Below are 23,527 nucleotides of genomic sequence, written 5' to 3' on the forward strand. Positions count from 1 at the left end.
TTGAGTTGTAAGGCAGTAGAGCAAAAACAGTTCTTACGTCTGTTCATAAATCATACTTAAGTTTATTGCATGCATTATTTTATCCCTGCGCGAAGAGTAAACGTCTTGTTACGTCATAGTAGGTCATTCTTCCACAACTACGACATCGTAGCAGAAGGACTTACAGAATCTTTAGAGTATTTTAGTTTTTCCGAAGATTCTGATTGCAGCAAAGCGTCATCGTTTTCCAAGTAAGTATAAAAAATTAATTTTCATTTACTTGTGTTCCTACATATATAATATCGACATCATTTTATACGGACTTGTTTCATTTGTTTGGTAAAAACGAGAAGGCACAGAAGCAAAATAAAAAGTATAGTTGTCAGTGTCATAAGCTTAAGTTGAAGGGTATCGGGTACGTTCAGATCGCAGCATCTTAAACATCAGTGGCGGATCCAAGGAGGGGGCGGGGACCCGGGGGTTGGAACCCACTTTTTTTGGAAGGAGACATGTGGTTGGACCCCCTCTTAAAATGGCTGGATCTGCCTCTAAACATCACGCTTTTAATTTTTTTTTTTTTTATATAAGCATCAGTGGCGGATCCGGGGGGGGGGGGGGGGGGGGGGGGGTTGGAACCCCCCTTTTTTTTGGCCGATCAATGCATTTGAATGGGAGCATATATGATATTGTGGGAACCCCCCCCCCCCCCTTTTAAAATGGCTCCGCCACTGAGCATCATGTTACAAATATTTGTTTGTTGTTGTTGTTGCCTTGAAATCATACAACTACCTAAATTGTAAGGATGAGATGCTTTCAACCCGATTTCTCGATATTAAATCTGCCGTCTGCTGAGAGTAATTTTCGTTTTTGACTTTTTTTTATCCATTATTGAAGGCAGTCCAAGCAAAACAATATTATACGCTTCTTAAACGACATAATTATAGGTTAAGGTTTATCACAAAAAAGTGCTAACATTTTTATTTTGTTTCAGAATGTTTCCGTCTCCAGGGCGCAGGTCGCGGAAATCATCACCTAAGAGTGTAGATGACATGACCCTTGCTCAGGAAAAGGGTAAGTAAATTGTCAGTCTGAAACAAAAAATAAATGGTTTGTAATGTATAAATCAAATAATTAGTTCTAACATAAATACACCAAGTAGGTCAAACTGTAATTGTTAAACTAAACAAACAGTAAGATTGACACATGGTATGTGGTTACACAGACTAAGCAGTAAAGTTTGACACAAGGTTTGTGGCTACACAGACTAACCAGTAAAGTTAGATTGACACAATGTTTGTGGCTACACAGACTAACCAGTAAAGTTACATTGACACAAGGTTTGTGGCTACATAGACTAAGCAATAAAGTTAGATTGACACAAGGTATGTGGCTACATAGACTAAGCAGTAAAGTTACATTGACACAAGGTATGTGGCTACATAGACTAAGCAATAAAGTTACTTTTTCAACTGATTTTTATAATTCGTTCTTATGTTGTACTGTTATACCACTGTCACAGGTTAGGGGAGAGTCCGGATCCTGCCAACTTATATATGTATGTGCCTGTCCCAAGTCAGGAGCCTGTAATTCAGTGGTTGTCGTTTGTTTATGTGTTACATATTTGTTTTTTGTTCATTTTTTTATACAAATAAGGCCGTTAGTTTTCAAGTTTTCACGTTTGAATTGTTTTACATTGTCTTATCGGGGTATTATAGCTGACTATGCAGTTTGTGCTTTGCTCATAGTTGAAGGATGTACGGTGACCTATACATTTGTAGTTGTTAATGTCTGTGTCATTTTGGTCTCTTGTGGACAGTTGTCTCATTGGCAATCATACCACATCTTTTTTATAACCAGTAAAGTTAGATTGACACACAGTATGTGGCTACACAGACTAAGCAGTAAAGTTAGATTGACACAAGGTTTGTGGCTACATAGACTAACCAGTAAAGTTAGATTGACACCAGGTTTGTGGCTACATAGACTAACCAGTAAAGTTAGATTGACACCAGGTTTGTGGCTACACAGACTAACCAGTAAAGTTAGATTGACACAAGGTTTGTGGCTACACAGACTAAGCAATAAAGTTAGATTGACACCAGGTTTGTGGCTACACAGACTAACCAGTAAAGTTAGATTGACACAAGGTTTGTGGCTACATAGACTAACCAGTAAAGTTAGATTGACACCAGGTTTGTGGCTACACAGACTAACCAGTAAAGTTAGATTGACACAAGGTTTGTGGCTACATAGACTAACCAGTAAAGTTAGATTGACACCAGGTTTGTGGCTACATAGACTAACCAGTAAAGTTAGATTGACACCAGGTTTGTGGCTACACAGACTAACCAGTAAAGTTAGATTGACACAAGGTTTGTGGCTACACAGACTAAGCAATAAAGTTAGATTGACACCAGGTTTGTGGCTACACAGACTAAGCAGTAAAGTTAGATTGACACAAGGTTTGTGGCTACATAGACTAACCAGTAAAGTAAGATTGACACCAGGTTTGTGGCTACATAGACTAACCAGTAAAGTTAGATTGACACCAGGTTTGTGGCTACACAGACTAACCAGTAAAGTTAGATTGACACAAGGTTTGTGGCTACACAGACTAAGCAATAAAGTTAGATTGACACCAGGTTTGTGGCTACACAGACTAACCAGTAAAGTTAGATTGACACAAGGTTTGTGGCTACACAGACTAACCAGTAAAGTTAGATTGACACCAGGTTTGTGGCTACACAGACTAACCAGTAAAGTTAGATTGACACAAGGTTTGTGGCTACATAGACTAACCAGTAAAGTTAGATTGACACAAGGTTTGTGGCTACACATACTAGGGAGTAAAGTAAGATTGACACAAGGTTTGTGGCTACACAGACTAACCAGTAAAGTTAGATTGACACAAGGTTTGTGGCTACACATACTAGGGAGTAAAGTTAGATTGACATAAGGTTTGTGGCTACACATACTAGGGAGTAAAGTTAGATTAACACAAGGTGTGTGGCTACATAGACTAACCAGTAAAGTAAGATTGACACAAGGTGTGTGGCTACACATACTAGGGAGTAAGGTTAGATTGACACAAGGTGTGTGGCTACATAGACTAACCAGTAAAGTAAGATTGACACCAGGTTTGTGGCTACACAGACTAACCAGTAAAGTTAGATTGACACAAGGTTTGTGGCTACACATACTAGGGAGTAAAGTTAGATTGACACAAGGTGTGTGGCTACATAGACTAACCAGTAAAGTAAGATTGACACCAGGTTTGTGGCTACACAGACTAACCAGTAAAGTTAGATTGACACAAGGTTTGTGGCTACACATACTAGGGAGTAAAGTTAGATTGACACAAGGTGTGTGGCTACACAGACTAACCAGTAAAGTAAGATTGACACCAGGTTTGTGGCTACACAGACTAACCAGTAAAGTTAGATTGACACAAGGTTTGTGGCTACACATACTAGGGAATAAAGTTAGATTGACACAAGGTGTGTGGCTACACAGACTAACCAGTAAAGTAAGATTGACACCAGGTTTGTGGCTACACAGACTAACCAGTAAAGTTAGATTGACACAAGGTTTGTGGCTACACATACTAGGGAATAAAGTTAGATTGACACAAGGTGTGTGGCTACACAGACTAACCAGTAAAGTAAGATTGACACCAGGTTTGTGGCTACACAGACTAACCAGTAAAGTTAGATTGACACAAGGTTTGTGGCTACACATACTAGGGAATAAAGTTAGATTGACACAAGGTGTGTGGCTACACAGACTAAGCAGTAAAGTAAGATTGACACAAGGTTTGTGGCTACACAGACTAACCAGTAAAGTAAGATTGACACAAGGTGTGTGGCTACATAGACTAACCAGTAAAGTAAGATTGACATAAGGTTTGTGGCTACACATACTAGGGAGTAAAGTTAGATTGACACAAGGTGTGTGGCTACATAGACTAAACAGTAAAGTAAGATTGACACAAGGTGTGTGGCTACATAGACTAAGCAGTAAAGTAAGATTGACATAAGGTTTGTGGCTACACATACTAGGGAGTAAAGTTAAATTGACACGAGGTGTGTGGCTACATAGACTAACCAGTAAAGTAAGATTGTCACAAGGTGTGACTACACATACTAATTTAGGAGTAAAGTTAGATTGATACACACAGTATTTTGCTACTCAGATGAAAGGGCCATACAAACTCCATCACAAGAGATGGAAAAGAGGGCCATACAATTTCCATCAACATCACTTGAAGAGGTAATAAGATCATTTTTCTCATTTAATATTATAGTCTAGCAGAACACCACCGTCACCACAATTGAAAGAGATTATCAAATCTTCTCCATCGCCACCACCACTTGATATTGAAGAAGTGATAAAATCATTTTCATCTCTAAACATTGACGAACAGACCACAACACCAAAAGTTGAGAAGGTGACTAGAATGAGAATGTCACCAAAGACAACAGAGCTGGTTAAATTATCACCGTCACAAGAGGTTGATATTGAGGCCACAGAAACTTCATTACCAGTGGCAGTGCATATTGCTTCACAAAACATTGGAGGTAATAATTTTTCCATTTTTAAAAAAACTTCAATTTAAGTGTACAAAAGAGGACTCTCTGACCAGATTTACAGTTGGTTTTGATTATATTCAATAGCTGTCCTGTGTAATAACAACCTTCAGTCAAAATAGAACCATTGAATCTGATTTTAATTAACATGAAGTTAGGATGAAGCTGGTTCGACACAGGAGATAGACATACATCCCTTCAATTTATTGCTGTGCATGTTTCTACTGTATATGGGGGCATCGGTGGCCAAGTGGTCAAAATAGTTTCTACTGCTATAAAGCCGAAATTTGTTCCTGTGAAGAAAAAAAATTCCAGTGGAACTTGAATCACAGGAAGTATTTTCTGGGAGATTAACTTTTTTAAGTTCACAGATAATTTCTGTTTAATTTGTTCTATCAATATAAAATAAGTTCCTCACTTTTATAGGGAAAAAAAAATATCCAACATATATTTCAATGTCAGGCATCAAATAGTATATCAAACAAAGTTGTTAACAGTTACATAGGAAGAAAATTTAATGTTTTATTGTCATTGTCCTTGGAACCTCACTGTTTGACCTCTGGTTCCTCTTTTTACTTCTAAGGTTTAAACAGGCAATCATTCATCTATTTTGAGTAATCCTCATAAAATAAAATGTGTATTACTGTTTCCTATTACCCTATCCTCCCTATTTTTAGCTTTAAAAAAAGCTTTATACATTAAACTTTCTTTGTCATTTTCAATAAGCACTGTTAAAGTCAGAATGTCGGATCTCTCAGAAAGATTTTTTTGCTGCAAACCTTAATAGAAAAAAATCGAAGTATAAATGGAAAGATGTTTTGAATATATTTGTGTCTTGCAATGAATTATGTATAAGGACTTTTTAAATGATGCATAAAGATATACAGAAATTTCAGGTCAGGGGAGATTATGCTGTACTACTACAAAAAAGACTTTTTTTTCATGTTTATGATTCAGACTTTGATATTGTATTTGAAACAAAAACAAAATTTGAAACAAAAACAAAATTTGAAACAAAAACAAAATTTGAAACAAAAACAAAAAGCAAAGTATCTAAGGAAAGGAGTTTTGATTATACTTGTGTGATGCAATGAATTATGTTATAATGGTTTTTTAAATGAAGCAATATTAAGATATGCAGAAATTTCAGTTCAGGGCAGATAATGCTGTACCTTTATGTAAAAGACTTGTTAATAACAATAAACTGTCAATTGTTCTTGAACAATTGAGAGGTCTTTCCTTTTTTAATGTAAAATACATGTTCCAACAGACGTAGAATGTATTGAAAAGGTCAAGGTCAACCTTAAAAAGCTCGAAAACACACTAAAAATCCTTTAAATAAGGTTAAAAACACTAAATTCGCTATCTGGGACATGACCTTGACCTTTGACCTTTTGACCTTTGTCAAGGTCATTGGTCCCCAATGCCATTACTGAAGACCCCAAGGGTCTAGGACCTTTGGTTATATAGTAAAAGCTGATTTTGTCTTTTCAAAAACCTAAAACAGGGGTTATGCCCCTTATAGAAAGGTCAAATCTCTTTGATCAAAATGTAACAAAGTTGCGCCATAATGACCCAAACATTTTCCACCATTTAAAACTTCTGTAAGTATAATGGTTTCTGAGATTATCCCATAACAAGCTGTTAGGTCAGAGGTCAAGGTCAACATACAAATTTGACCTTGAGATATTTTTTAAAGATACATGAAATGATGATGATTGGTGAAGATCCTATGTGTCTACGACTTACGGTTTCTGAGTTTTGGTGGCCAACCGACACCGGTTAATTTTCATAGGGGCATAACTCTACCAATGAGTCGTTGAATCTTTTCGATCCAAATGTAACGAAGAACCCGGGTCTGGTCCTGAACAAATTTCACCCTTCATTTTTTTTCTACCTATTACGGTTACGGTGTTGGAACGATAACAAGGTTTTTGGGTTTCGGAGGGATTACTCCGAACCGACAAAATATTTCGACTCACAGGGTGAGTTCCGGATAGGTATTCATGACACCAATACAAAGTGTGAACATGAAAGCGACATGGTTTACGGTTACGGAGGGAAATTTTGTCAAAGTTTGGCGGAACAAGAAGAATAATAATCAGAAGAAATACAGTAAGGTCTTTCCCTTTAGTAAAAGGAAAGACCTTAATTATCAAGATTTTGAATTTTTTTTATATAGGCTTTGAAATAGCATTTAAAAACAAAACTATTTAATTGAAAAGTTAAAAAGATACCAGTAATATAATATGCATTATAACAATTTATTAGGTCAACATTTTCTGTTTATGATTTTTTTTTCAATTTGTACAATTCCAGCAAAGGGGAGATAATTCAGTGTTCAATGTAAGGTATTTTAGATGTTTTCTATTTTATGTTGCATGTTTGTCTTTTTATCTAACATTTCAATTAATTTAATTCAGTTTGTTCTTACTTTATGCTTCCTCTATCTTAATTTAATTTATGCACTGCACTGTGAGTTTTCAATGGGTAGTGGTTGTTTCTGTGTCATTTATAGTTGCTGTTTTATACCTTTTTTATATATATATTTATACTGCACTCATTCTATTTGAGCAGTCATATACAGTCACTGACCAGATATCACTTTTCCTCATGAATATTTAAATAGAAATTGCCGACATAATATTGAATTATTCATACGACCTCTTCAACCTGTTCTTTTTTCAAATGCATACAATGATGTGTGGAACGACTCAACATTGTTTCTTTTGCAATTCTTGGAAAAACATATTTAATTTGTTAATATTTTTTGTTTGCAACCTATAAATCATTATGTTTTATGCTTATGGTTGATATTTAAGTCCATACTCAAACGACTTCGTTCACCATCGAGTGTTGGTTTCAACAGATAAATGTAAATTTTATTGTGGTGTATATTTCTCCGCGAGCATGATGTGATGCCTTTTTAAAGGGTATTTCCCCAAATATTTACCGGTAAATAAAATAAATAACTTTAACGCATTAAACAACAATTGAAAATGTTTTTTTTAGATTGCAGTACAAAGACAATAATAGTGCATTGACTTGACATATCAACGATATAAGGATTCGGCCCGAAACGGGGAAGTAGCTCGGGAGAGCCTCGCATTTCCCCGTTTCTAAGCCTCATCCTTATATCGTTGATATGTCAAGTCAATGCACTATTATTGTCTATATATATATATATATAAACTAGCTTTTTAGTTAAGTTTTAATGCTAAGTCTGAAAAGGAAGATATTGCCTTATCTGTTATTTCACAATTTTCAAACATACTGTACTGTAAGTTGTATTATATACAATAAGAAAGTAATTTTACTTAATGAATAGCTACTCATTTTGAATTTATGGAACCATAAAATTCATTTTTGACTCTTAGCAAGGATTTGTATAGTGTACAAATCCTTGCTCTTAGCATTGAATAATCTGCGAAGCAGATTGTGTAGACTGTGAAGAGTCAAAAATAAATTTTATGGTTCAATAAATTCAAAATAAATGATTACCATTCATTATAGATAAATTCTATCAAAAAAAGGCTCAAATAACTTTTAATATTATTTATATTAACAATAACAACGTACACAACATCATCAGAGTGGGTGTGTCACCATAAAAGTTGACAACATTGAAAATAAAAGTTAATACTTTAATCTAATCAGAAGACAGTTAATACACCAAATTTATTTATTACAGATTAAGAGAAAACATTTAATTTTTTTTTCAATACTTTGTGTTTGAAATATGCAATTTTTGCTTGTTATTATTTTTTTTATACCTATATACTTGTCATAGAAAAATGAAAGTGTTCACCTTTATAACAGGACTGAACATTTTTAAAGATGATACTTTTTAAAGTTGTTTATTTCAAGATGCATAATTTTATCATTTTTTTAAAGTTTTTTTGTGATTAAATTTAAAGTGCACTGCACTTGAAGAAGCAAAATAAAAATCTGAAAATAAATATTTTAAGGTCAAGTAACAGTAAATGAACGCCGTCTAGCGGATTCTGTGAAATATTGGGACTTTTTATACGAATTATGTTCCTTTGACCAGATTTTGCAATGTTGAAAATTGCACCCGGCGACTTTTCGATAGGACAACGTCATGCCAAGAAATCCTCGCTAAAAATTCCGGTCGACCCCCTACGACAGTAATTAGTAGCTAAAGATTTGATTTCATTGAAGAAATTAATTTATGACCTTCATGTACGTGTCGCTTAGAACACAGCCATATACCAAATGGTCAATATTAATCATCCATGTAAATTTGCTCTATGTGGTGTTTGCAGAATTTCAACGGAGGCAATTTCATGGCATGGTAGAAAGGAAGAAAGACCAATCACAATTTGTCCTATATTTGTTTTTCTCTTTTTTAATTACATAAAAAAATAACCCTTTCAAATATAGAGTTCATCAGATACAAATATTCCCTGTGGACCCCCCCCCCCCCCCCCTTTTTTTTGTGCTCTCTATTTTCAACCCTCGAATTAAGCTTTCGAATCTAATTAAAATTAAAACCTTGCTTTCTTACCAATCTATTCATGTACCGGACCGGCAACTTTCTTTATTTAATACGAAAATCTACAGTGCCGTTATACACATGCATGTTGTTTGCTTGGAGCATAGATGTAATACCCGGGTATTACATCTATGCTTGGAGTCTCCACCCGAAAGGAAAGAAATAGTCGTAACTCCAAGATATTATATTCCTGCATCACGTGATTTGTACCATCAAGGGGTACAATCAAAATCACGTGATGGATATACACACACCGGAAGTAACAGTCGAGCAGACCGCTAGTCTCGATCATCCAGCCGCTTTATTTTTCAAAGTAGAGCGTCTGGATGAGAAGTGATGTAAAAATGGTAATTTATAACATTCGGAATAGTATCGGCTTTTTTAACTTGTTGTAAGAGATAATGTCCAAGACGAATAACCAAGAAGTTGGTTATTGACTTCGGAAGAAATGACATGACGATAATATTATTGCAAAGCCCGAGTGTACCGATTGTTGTTGAATGCTATTTATATATTTTTGTGACGACATACAATTCATGGAAAACACCATACAGCATGGCTTTCATGGGCATGGACGCGAAGGAAAAACCAGCACATCCAACCTTGGTAAGATGTTATAACAACACACACTGTAACATAAATTGCAATGCAACCTGATACACCGAGTAGTTATATTCTTTCATGCATGTCCGTGCAACGAAAACGAGTTTATAATTATACAATAAATGTTAATTGTTATGTTGACTGGGACCACTCGAACGGTCATGTACGTAGTTATAAATACATTTTGGGTGGATGTGTAGTATCGTCACTTTATAAATACTTGATGGAAAACTGCTATGAAATATCACCTTCATCCAAGATAAGTTCGTTGTATCTATCTAAGTAAGGGGATTTGCATTTTGATATGTGTAAAAAGGGGGGGGGGGGGGGAGTAGAGATACACAATGATGTACACATTCAGAGAAAAACAAAGTGTATCAAGAAGATGCCATTTTTTACATAATGAAATTATACATTCGATTTTCTGCAAAACGAAAGACAGTTAACAATGGTTAAACAATATATTCAGCATTAATGAACAGAGGTGTCAATGAGGCAGCAACCAGTGAACCCAATGACATAAATTACGAAAAGTAGACATAATTATGATTAAGAGTTTATCATGTAGACTAAAACAAAAATTGAAGATAAAATTGCCAAAAGCTCAACATTACACAAATAAGGAGATGCAGTATGAATACCAATGAGAACTATCCAACCAAGTTCAAATGAATTGAATGTGAGTAATTATAAGCAACTGTATGGCCTTCAACAATGAGAAAAATCCATGCATGGTTTGGATAAAGAATACAAACAGGGAATGTGTCAAAGAGACACTGGGCAACCCAACCAAAGAGCAGTAAACAGCCCAATGTCACCAATGGGTCGGGTCTTCAACGCAGCGAAATAATCTTGCACCCTGAAGCCGGATTCAGCTTGCACCAGGACAATAATTTATACAATATATTTCTATGGTGATTTTTTAAACAATTTGTTTTTAATATATATATGCTATGGCTAAAAATTGATATGATTTTAATATTTACTTTCTTTTGTAGACAAACCAATGATGATTTATGGACACAGATATTATTTGTAAAATGTGAAGAATTAAAAAAAAATGTAATACTCAGGATTATCATTGTATCATAAACATAAACAAGATTCAAACTGAAAGAATTTTTTTTAATTACTGAAGCATCAATCAGTATAAATAGATCACAGTACCAACAATGTTGGGTATACATTATTTTGACAGCCGCCACAAAGCGAAAAAAATACACAGACGTATATTGATTAAATGGAACAAATATCAAGAAACTCATTGTTGTCAGATATGTTAGAGAAATAAGATTTGTATTAACAAATTAAAAATCATATGAACAATTAAACAGTTAGTGTTTACGGTTGAATTGTATCTAATTTTCATGTCGGGCCCTTTAATAGTTGACTATATGGTAGGGAGTTTTCTTAATATTGAAGGCCATGCAGTGATCACATTTGCGTATATCCATGTTATTTGAACTCTGCTGGGTTGTTGCCTCGCAAACAATCATACCAATTTCCTTATTTTTATATAAAAGATTCACAGCAGAAGCTATTGTTCTTGTGAAGCTGTCCTTTATTGCATGCTCATACATGATGGAAATTATAAGAGTTGGAGAAGTAGAATACACTTTTGATCATAAGTTATTATCTTTTTTTACAAGTTACTATGCAGTATGGGATAAATCCCATTCCATCTTTTCCATGTACATGATTCAAACATGCATTCAAAGAGTATTGGGTTTCATGACTAACTGGTTAAATTCTGTATTTCTCCATGGATACGGGCTACATAGGCAAAGTGGTTTTGTGTGAAAGTTGGTTCCTAAATATTTTCTTCCCAAAAGGATTAGGCAATTATTGGTGTAACAGCTAAGAAACATTCAGACTATTCTGTCGTTTGCAGTTTTAAGATCAGTTAATTTTGTAAATGGAAATTGAGTTGGCTCATTGTGTGATCTCGCTGATATACCAGTTATACTTGTTAAGGAAGTTTTTCTACATATGCAATCTTAGTATTTGTATGAGATGTTTTTCTTTACATAGACGTAGCTTGATGTGTGCTTTTTTGTAAGGTAAGTGCGTCAGATATATATATAAAAAAGGAACTGAGAATAATGAGACAAAGAAAGGAAAAATGGATAAAAAAAAATAAAGAATAGAGACTAACGGTGAAACACTATACTGATGGTTGATTGCTTAATGTCCAGTGACAAATATTTCATGCATGTTTAGGACGATTTGATACAATACAAAGAATAGAGAATAGAAGCTGGAGAATGGTGGTATTTTATAGTATGAAGATGAGAGAAACAATGGACTTGTGTACACTAATATAAGAATAGTTTGATCGTGGGTTGCTTTTTTTATCGTCTTGTGGTAAATAATGATAATGTTCAGGACGAAAAGAAATTAACAATAATTATAAAATGGAGGTTCTTATTTATAGTCCGTTCGGAATACAGGTTGGAGAAATTATGACTCACTAAAAAATAAGGGTATATTGTATTGAAGCAGAAATATAGATTTAGGTATAACGGTCCACCTAGGGACTCATTTTTAAACGTGTAGAGAGCTTGGTATTCTCTATACACGAACAGTGGCGGATCCAGAACTTGTCATTAGGGAGGGGAACTACACTCACTCATGCTGTGTTTCCCGATATAATCAACCACATTTTTCTTACGAAAAAAATGGGGGGGGGGGGGTCCGCCTATGACGAGTGCTATAATATTTACACAGGGCCGTAACTAGGTCTCAGAATAAAACGAGGCAGGCGTTTAGGTGCCGCCGTCTGCGGTACCCAGGTAATGGGGAAACCAGGGGTGAAAAAACCGGCCGAAAACTAGAAAAGTACAGTGATCAATAAAAAATTAGATAAAAACATGACTAGAAAAAAGAGTAAAACTTTATATATAAAGTAATTTTAATCAACGAAAAAAATATCCGAAATCTGAATATAAAGTACGGCCAATTAAAGCTTAATTTTGACTCTAGATCTTTATTACATGTTTATAAATCATTCAGTTTCAGACAAGAACTTTGAGAACATGAATACGTGTGAAATATTTTTTCTTTTCCCCCAGTAGTTCTATTTTATTTGACTTCATGTTTGCATTAAAATTTCCCATCAGCAAGTTGGCCAACATAGATCAACATAGAGTAAGCTACAAGAATGTCATATATACATTTACATTTACTACTACACTGTTTACTATTGTTTAAAGAAAAAAGATATTGGGGATAGCGGAAGTGCTATTTATATATATGTTCTATATTTAATTATTTGTTACGCCCCCTATAAATATTTGACCAGTCTGGTTAATCACCCCAGACGCTATATTTAAATATGCTTCTGGGTAATCGAGACTAGCAGACCGCTTGGAAGGTAAGTAGTCGTATTTACTTGTTTATATCAATAAAATTTAATAAATAAGGTAGTGCACCGAATGTAGGATACTATCTAGTTTTGAAATACACAATTATCCTTGCTGGAAAGCGTGCAGTTAATGCGAACACTTCGACACAGTTCCAAAATTTCACCGTCGAAGTGTTTGCAATAACTGCACGCTTTCTAGCAAAAACAATTGTGTATTTTAAAACTACATACTATCCGACATTCGGTGTGCCAACTTATTAATCAAAATTTAATTGATATAAACAAGAAAATGCAACTACTAACCTTTCAAGCGGCGAGTTCGACTGTAACTTCCGGTGTGTGTATATCCATCACGTGATTTTGATTGTACCCCTTGACCATGTGGAGCTTACATTTGAATAAATATCGAATATGGAAAGTGAAACTACAATTCAAAACATAAAGTCGGAAGGCACAAATAAGAAAAAGACATTTTTTTTTGGCGAAAGGTGCAGGTAAATTCTCTCCATGTTCAAAATATACATGAAATATTTGCCACTGCCCCTTTTCTGTTATATGAATTCCAACCCTGAGTTTTCTATCTGTTACTCCATGCCAAGAAATCCTCGCTAAAAATTCCGGTCGACCCCCTACGGCAGTCATTAGTAGCTAAAGATTTGATTTCATTGAAGAAATTAATTTATGACCTTCATGTACGTGTCGCTTAGAACACAGCCATATACCAAATGGTCAATATTAATTATCCATGTAATTTGCTCTATGGGGTGTTTGCAGAATTTCAACGGAGGCAATTTCTTGGCATGTTAACGGTAAATTTGACGGAAAGTATGTTACTTCTACGGAGAATGAACTTGTTTTTTCTAAAATTAAAAATTGAAAATGAATATGAAAACAGTCATGAAGACGATCTTCAAAATCAGGTGTTTGACTGGCGTCAGGGACGTAGGGTGGTAGAGTTTTTATATCTGCTGACCAGTTAAAACAAGTGTGGAAACTGTTGCTCACTACTATTTCTACATAATTGTGATGAGAGAAAAAACAGTGTGGTCTCGGAAGTATTCTGTATATAATTATGTAGTATATCAAAACTGTCCTTACAAAAACCCTATATTCACTGGGAAAAGACATGTGTAGCAGAAAATAAGCAGAAGGGGTGCAAGTTTGGGACATTAATATTAAAACTTAGTATTGTACGGTAAGACAAGTTTGGGACATTTATAAATGTTTCACGATCATTAATCCATCTCCACATTTTGTATTCTAACGTTGTTTTTTTAATGGTGTTTTCTTTCACGTCTGCAATTTCGATGTTAAAAATAGAACACAAAATTTTAAATAGATACATGTATAATAGTATATGGTTTGAAGATTTATACATGGCTTAGTATCCTAATAGTATTGATTCGTATGGTTGTCTCCTCAAAAGAAATTGTTATATATATATGGGTAAAAATTAATCGAATTAAAAAAAAATGTACCCTAGTCCCTAGCTGAAAGTAGCACCTCAAATATAAAATAGAACTGTTCTCAATTCAATTTCACTCATAAAACTGGAAGGTCGAGAACGAGATTATATCGATCATCTCTATATCATACTACTACTATATATACCTACTGAAAAATATGCACAGTGTCACAGACTTTCAGTACCTTAGGTAAAATGTAAATCCCGTAAGTAGTCAGTACTTCAATAAGACAGCAACCAGACAACAACACAAGGCCAAAAGAAAATTAAAAAAGAAAAGACATCTTATGATATGCATTACGCATTTGTCGATTGGGGGGGGGGGGGGGGGGGGGGTGTCCTAATCCCGGACTATAAAACATGAAATCCCGAGGTCCCGAATTTTAAATAGAAATTTAAATCCCGTCATCCCGAAATTCGAAAAAAGACTAGCCGGATCCAGACAGGATCAATCCCGAAATCCCGTGCTGAAAAACATCCGATCACGGATTCCGTTAAAGGTCCCCCCTCGTTTGTGTAGATGGACTAAATAACAAAACACAATATTTCCAGTCTTCCAGTCATGTCTCAACCTGTGTGCGATTGTTTTTTTCTTGGGTTTTTTTTCGGTTTGGGGGAGGGGTGTATTTTTGTAGGCATATTAAACATAAATATATATGTACATCTGTTTTTATGTCATATCTCAACCTCCGTATGTTTGGTTTCCTTGGAAATGTTTTTACACGATGTATATATAAAAATTGTCAAAATTGAACAAACTTGAAAGTTTGCAAAATTATAAAGAATAACAACGGAAAGTAAAATAATTATTTAATACAATAGTGTAGACCATGTACAGAATTAAGAAATCATTAAATGATAGAAGCATTTTACAAAATCGTAAATTGAAGATTTTACAGAATAAGCGTTATATTTAAAGATAAAGAACATTTAGGTCCACACTTCATATGGACCCTTAAAAAATCGTTGGATTATCTCGCTGGTCAGTAATGAATAAAAAATCAGTATCACTGGTCAATTTAAAGGTGGTTGTAAGTGATGCAATATATTCTTATTTTCCTGTTCCCCTTATGTAACTTCCAGTTTTATTGAAGTTTACAACAAAAGATGAAGAACTGGATCTTCCATCATGCACTGTATTGGATACCTAAACTACATAAGTGTCCTTACAAACAACGGTATATTGCTGGGTCTTCCAAGTGCTCCACGAAACCTCTTTCTAAATTATTAACATCTATTTTATCAGCAATCAAAGACGGGCTTCAAAGTTATTGTGAAACTGCCTATTCTAGAGATGGCGTGAATCAGATGTGGATACTACGGCTTAAAAGTTCCAAAGATCTTTTAGAGTACATACAATCTAACTCTCTTTCATCTTATAACAGTATTAAAACATTTGACTTTTCTACTCTGTACACAAGTATTCCACATTCCAAACTAAAAGACAAATTGAAAGAGTTGGTATTACTTTGCTTCATAAAAAAGAATGGCCAACGTAGATACAAGTATCTTGTCTTAGGGAGGTATAAATCATACTTTGTAAAGAATCACTCTGATTCAAACAAAAAATTCTCTGAAACCGATATTATCAAGATGCTTGATTTCTTGATTGACAACATATTTGTAACGTTCGGAGGACGTGTTTTTCAACAGACTGTCGGCATCCCAATGGGAACAAACTGTGCCCCTCTACTTGCCGACTTGTTTCTTTATTATTATGAGGCTGACTTCATGCAGGAACTTCTTAGGAAGAAAGATAAGAAGTTAGCAATATCCTTTAACTCTACTTTCCGCTATATAGATGACGTTCTTTCACTAAACAATTCAAAATTTGGTGACTATGTGGAACGCATCTATCCCATCGAATTGGAGATAAAGGATACTACAGATACAGTTAAGTCGGCTTCATATCTTGACTTACATCTAGAAATTGACAATGAGGGTCGGTTGAAAACAAAACTTTACGACAAAAGAGATGATTTCAGCTTTCCAATTGTGAACTTTCCATTTTTAAGTAGCAACATTCCAGCAGCACCTGCATACGGGGTATATATCTCCCAATTGATACGATATTCCCTGGCTTGCATTTCCTATCATGATTTTCTTGATAGAGGGCTACTGCTCACAAGGAAGCTATTAAACCAAGAGTTCCAAATGGTGAAGTTGAAATCATCCCTTCGTAAATTTTACGGACGCCATCACGAGTTGGTTGACCGTTATGGAATAGCCGTTTCACAAATTATATCGGATATGTTCCTTACGTCGAAACTACAATCCCCTTCCCTTTCATGAATGTGACCTACCGAATTAGACTATTTACCGGATTTGTAATCACATAAGCAACACGACGGGTGCCACATGTGAAGCAGGATCTGCTTACCCTTCCGGAGCACCTTATATCAACCCTAGTTTTTGGTGGGGTTCGTGTTGTTTATTCTTTAGTTTTCTATGTTGTGTCATGTGTACTATTGTTTTTCTGTTTGTCTTTTTCATTTTTAGCCATGGCGTTGTCCGTTTGTTTTAGATTTATGAGTTTGACTGTCCCTTTGGTATCTTTCGTCCCTCTTTTACATCCATCAAAGCCTTAGTTTAATTTAGTTTCCTGTTATTACTACCCCCTTTATTTGTCGCATGTTGTGTATCATGTACTGATTCTATATATACTTCGAGCATACATTGTACACTTATGGAACAATAACCATTTAGTAAACTTTTTAAAACGTTTTTGTAGACTTGTATACAATAAATTTTATACAATACAAAAAAAATATTAACAAAGATGTCAGTTTGTCTGGGTGTTTTACTTGTTAACTTGCGGATGTATAAATAACCACACGATACTCTTTCAAGAATTTGTAGAATCATTGACATAATGTTTGTTTATATATGCGATGTTAAGCAGCAGTATATGGACAGAACACGTCTGTCGTGATATAGTACCAAAACACAAGCTATTACATGTTCCGCTGCTAAAGAAACCGTTTTTTTTTATTATATGCGATGTTCAGTAGGTCAACCTCTTTGCTTTTGTTCTGCCCACTGCAACTTCTACTAGCCAATTCCAGCTGTTTCTTGATGTAGTACTTCTCATCTCTTAGAACTGTGGGCTCATTCTTGAATTTATTAATCAGATATTGGTTCATTTCCTTATGTGCTTTCAAGCTATCAATATCATTCTCAATGTTATCCAGGAGGCAGTTTAAAGCATCATCCATTTCCTTATTGAGTTTATCAATATCAGCATCTTCATGGTTATACTTCTTCAAAATATCCAGCAATCTATTAAATACAAGTAGTTATAATCAGTTATGAAATGGAGATAATTAAGAAAAATAAAACAGTATTTCTAATTATCAATATCAGCATCCTCATGGTTATACTTCTTCAAAATATCCAGTAATCTATTAAATACAAGTAGTTATAATCAGTTATGAAATGGAGATAATTAAGAAAAATAAAACAGTATTTCTAATTATCAATATCAGCATCTTCATGGTTATACTTCTTCAAAATATCCAGTAATCTATTAAATACAAGTAGTTATAATCAGTTATGAAATGGAGATAATTAAGGAAAAAAAAACAGTATTTCTAATAAACAACATTATGTTGCGTAGGTAATTTCCTTAATTTTTCTGTTTGTAAATAAGCTATTAGTTGGGGCAATATGCGCAATTGTTTCCCCATAGGCCGTAATGGTAACGTTTTCTTCTCCAGCTCAGCCCATATCGTAAACTTGTATATGTATGATGGCTTGTTTCGAAGCTGAGACATTTTCACATATGTGGTTAAATTTTCGGTGTACGAAGTGCGATTCATTTTTCCGTAAATTAGCATACCCCGAAAATCCTTTAGCTACACAAGGACCAGACGCATTTGATAAGTCACGTACAGGAAGCCATCAAAAGTCTTTATTCCTTCCATAACCTATCCACAATGTGTCCTACCTAGTTTTGCAATTGCTGTTATTCACAATTACATCTGTGTCAGTACTATATAAAATTACATTTTACAACACTTTTCATAATCATGCCGCACATGGACAATCATTCGTGTATCTACTACTTCTGCATGATTACAAGGGGTAGATAGGAAGTATCCTTATTGAAATTGCAAAGAATATTTTCACCATGAGTAACATACACATTTTTATTAGTCTCTTAAGAAGCAATTTTGTCAGCAAGAAACTTGAACAATTTCATTTCGTTGTCATCTTCACAGAGAAAACTACTCAAAACCCCTGGTGTTCTACCAGATCCAACACCTTTCCATCTGGCACAAAATGTTTGCCTTTGTCTTGTCACAGCCTTTAAATTATTCATTAAGTAAACATCAATCGCAATGTCTACTCTTGAATACTTATCGATGCAAAATTTTATGTAAGGCAGTATGACATCATTTGCATAATTATCAAATATTTTTGCCCAATTTTGTGACCTGGAATTAACCATTGCTGTCCCACCAACGATAAATGTGTCCGAATTTGGATCAGAAAATCGCAGAATGTTTCAAGTAAACACATTTGCAGCGATTTAATACCACTATTTCAAGAAACATATTGAGATAAAGACGGAGTAGAAGTTTGGTTTTTATGGATAAAGAAATATTCTAGGTAAAACTGTCTACTGTGACAAGAAATGAAAAGTCTAGAAAAGATATCGCAATCACTTTTAAGGTTTCTAGCTTTGTTTTTGACAAAGACGTTTCCAGTTTCATTTTATGGCCAAAAAAGAAGTTGATATTTTTATTTGGTTATAAAAAGCAGGCTCTCCTTCGTTTTGCCTTTGCTTCAAAAGATCTTCGTATTGTTTGGACCAATATCTTGGAATTTATTTACATATTTTACTTGTTCAACAATTTCCTAAATGGAGTATTTTTTTTTACAAATCTGACGAGTCTTCTAAAATTGAATTTCCAAACTCGTTCATCACTTTACAAAGTCTTAAAAGCTGTTTAAAGACATCTTTTTGTGTTTTCGTAGAGTCTTCATTAGGTCGTTCATCTGTTATAGAATGACCCAAACCACAAAATCTTTCAAATTCATCTTCTGGTATACTGACTCCTAGTCCAGCTACCATCCATTTGTCTAAATTGGATCTTCGGTTAATCCTATGGCACCAACATCGACCTTCACAATTACATTATTCTGTTTTTGTGCATGATCAATTGTGTTATAAGAAAGAAATTTACTGGTCTTACGTACAGTGAAATTATCATTTTCAAATTCTATTGCCACCTGTGGGTGATGTTTGGGAAGGGAAGTCATATCTTGGAGATGGGTCGGTAACGCTCGAGCATAATTTACATGATCAAGACCTAAAACAATACGCTATCATGCTTTATATGGAGTGTTGTAAAGTACAAAATCTCACTCATGAAGTTAGCATAATACCAAAATCAGAAGAAGTTCTTAATTTATAATTGAACGCCAGGAATGAAACTGTAGTTGAGATGACTCTATACACCAGTGTTTTAAATCATTGAACGTCACATGACATAATTATAAATTCTTAGTTTAGCTTTCATAATCCGAAATTAACAGTTCAAGCAAAATACATGAAGTTGTCTGAAGCGCCTGTCTAGTCCTATGTACATTTGAACATGCATACAAGAATTTGCCGTTCTTGATGTTGGAATATTGGCTTCAGTAAGACAACACGTCCATCCCCTATCACGCAATATATCACACAGAGTTTTATAACAAGTCATTTCAATGTGCAATCCACCAAACATGACGATAAACTTATCTTTTCCGTAAAAATCAGGCAATTCCCAGTGAATTTGCTCACTAGGCATTTCCAAAAGTGGCTGATCTGCAGTTACACTTGATGTTTCTACGGGATTCACCACATTTTCGCCTTATTCTCGCTCTTGATGTCTATAAATAGTAAGCACATGCGCAAAAGTGTTAAACACATGTGTATCATAACCTTGAAAAATGTTATTAAACCAATAGACCACTTTCGAGTTCATCCGTCACCGGCAAAAACTCGTCAATTATACACGCCTTTATGACGTCATTTACCAGATAGAGGGGCTCGCCTGTATCCCTGCACTATTTACGTTCATCAAGCGTCTTAGTGATCGTCTTTGTGCAGGATAAACTAGAAATAATGGTTGCTCTGTAGGTACTTACTGACATTTCCCTAATGACAGCAGTGTTGATTGTCAATTTTGAGAATTCAATTTGCCGAATAATTCGTACAATATAGAATTATAGTTTTCCAACCACTCGCTCAACATTGGAAGGAAGTGACGACGCCCCCAAACGCACAAATGACGATGATAAAGGCGCGTATAATTGACGAGTTTTTTCCGGTGACGGATGAACTCGAAAGTGGTCTATTCATAATATCATTAGCAATCCAAAAACACTAAATATATAGTAAATAGTTCAAATGTTTTTGAAAGAATTTTGTTACATTTTCGCGCATGCGTAAATACTGGATATGTCAAATACTGATTTTTTTTATGAAAATGTGATGTAAGGAAGGTAGCCGCCAAACCTGATAATTTTTTTTTACTAAAAGAAGTTCAAAGAAAAGTTTTCCGGAAAAATCAGTATATTCAAACTGAAGAAAACAGTCATTTTAGAAAATGGCCAATTTTTTTTTAATGGCTAGCAGCTATTTCTTAAAAAGTATATAATAATGATGCTTTGTGGTTACTTTCTTGCTTGTATCATCATTTGCACAATTCCCTCGATTTTGCTTGCTAATATATTCCACTATTTGTGATGCGGCTCTTCATGGTAAAAAGTCCCTTTTTTCACACAATAATGTCTTTGAAAATTTATTACTTTGAATACATATAATAACTCCATAGTTTTTAAACATTTATTCTAAGGATCTATACTTTCCAGATCAACACAAATGGTTAAGCTCAGTCACTTGTTAACAATTGAAACATGTCCAATATCACTACACAGAGATTTTTTGTTTACAAACAACTTTTCTGTTCCTCAATCGGAGGCGCATTAGGGATATTGTCCCAGTTCATTTACTGATCCTTGACCTTAACTTACAATTTTTTTCATTCTTATATTGGGCCCTTATAGACACTGCACTTGCAGAAGAAATTATCTCAAAATGCATACTTTTATCATCTTTTCAAAAACAATTTGTGAACAAATTTACAGATCATTGCTTTTGTAGAAAAATCTGAAAATTAATGCTTTACCTTGCATTTTTCTTTTATTGTTTAATGATTTTTGCTTTAGAGATGATTATACCAGGAACTGCAATTACTACTCCTGGAGCTATTGAGATTGATACTACTACTCCTGGAGCTATCCAGATTGATACTAATACTCCTAGAGCTATTGAGATTGAGACTACTACTCCTAGAGCTATTGAGATTGATACTACTACTAGAGCTATTGAGATAGATACTACTACTCCTGGAGCTATTGAGATTGATAATAATACTCCTGGAGCTATCCAGATTGATACTACTACTCCTGGGGCTATCGATATTGATACTACTACTCCTAGAGCTATCGAGATTGATACTACTACTCCTGGAGCTATTGATATTGATACTACTACTCCTGGAGCTATCGAGATTGATACGACTACTCCTGGAGCTGTCAAGATTAATACTACTACTAGAGCTATCAAGATTGATACTACCACTCCTAGACCTATCAAGATTGATACTACTACTCCTAGAGCTATCAAGATTGATACTACCACTCCTAGACCTATCAAGATTCATACTACTACTCCTAGAGCTATCAAGATTCATACTACTACTCCTAGAGCTATCAAGATTCATACTACTACTCCTAGAGCTATCAAGATTGATACTACTACTCCTAGAGCTATCAAGATTGATAATCCTACTCCTAGAGCTATCAAGATTGATACTACTACTCCTAGAGCTATCAAGGATGACACTACTACCAGAGCTATCAAGATTTATACTACTACTCCTAGAGCTATTAAGGATGACACTACTACTCCTAGAGCTATCAAGATTGATACTACTACTCCTAGAGCTATCAAGATTGATACTACCACTCCTAGAGCTATCAAGATTCATACTACTACTCCTAGAGCTATCAAGATTGATACTACTCCTAGAGCTATCAAGGATGACACTACTACTCCTAGAGCTATCAAGATTGATACTACTACTACTAGAGCTGTCAAGGATGACACTACTACTAGAGCTATCAAGATTTATACTACTACTCCTAGAGCTATCAAAGATGACACTACTACTAGAGCTATCAAGGATGATACTACTCCTAGAGCTATCAAGATTGATACTACTACTCCTAGAGCTATCAAGGATGATACTACTACTAGAGCTATCGAGATTGATACTACTACTCCTAGAGCTATCAAGATTGATACTACTACTCCTAGAGCTATCAAGATTGATACTACTACTCCTAGAGCTATCAAAGGATGATACTACTCTTAGAGCTATCAAGATTGATACTACTACTCCTAGAGCTATCAAGATTCATACTACTACTAGAGCTATCAAGATTGATACTACTACTCCTAGAGCTATCAAGGATGACACTACTACTCCTAGAGCTATCAAGATTGATACTACTACTACTAGAGCTGTCAAGGATGACACTACTACTAGAGCTATCAAGATTGATACTCATACTCCTAGAGCTATCAAGGATGACACTACTACTCCTAGAGCTATCAAGATTGATACTACTACTCCTAGAGCTATCAAGGATGACACTACTACTCCTAGAGCTATCAAGATTGATACTACTACTACTAGAGCTGTCAAGGATGACACTACTACTAGAGCTATCAAGATTGATACTACTACTACTAGAGCTGTCAAGGATGATACTACTACTAGAGCTATCGAGATTGATACGACTACACATGCCATTGATGGCCATGATCGACCCAAGAAGAAGGATAAAGTGTAATTGATGAATTAAAAAAACTCATGAATATTTCTGTGTAATGGTATAATTTTCATATTATTGCGAACCCTATGATAGTTTTCCATAGATTCACCTGCAAGTTACCT

At 34.8% G+C, this 23,527-nt stretch overlaps 1 protein-coding gene across 1 annotated transcript; it reads left to right on the forward strand.

Moving 5' to 3' along the window:
• Nucleotides 1–69: 69 nt before the first annotated feature.
• On the forward strand, nucleotides 70–22,965 carry LOC139525231 (mucin-2-like). The gene is made up of 4 exons (XM_071320424.1): nucleotides 70–230; nucleotides 971–1,050; nucleotides 4,281–4,556; nucleotides 21,732–22,965. The coding sequence occupies exons 1-4, from the start codon at nucleotides 70–72 to the stop codon at nucleotides 22,928–22,930; spliced, it is 1,716 nt and encodes a 571-aa protein (XP_071176525.1). The 3' UTR covers nucleotides 22,931–22,965.
• The last annotated feature ends 562 nt before the right edge of the window (nucleotides 22,966–23,527 follow it).

Source organism: Mytilus edulis, chromosome 5, assembly GCF_963676685.1.
Source record: "Mytilus edulis chromosome 5, xbMytEdul2.2, whole genome shotgun sequence".
NCBI lineage: Eukaryota > Metazoa > Mollusca > Bivalvia > Mytilida > Mytilidae > Mytilus > Mytilus edulis.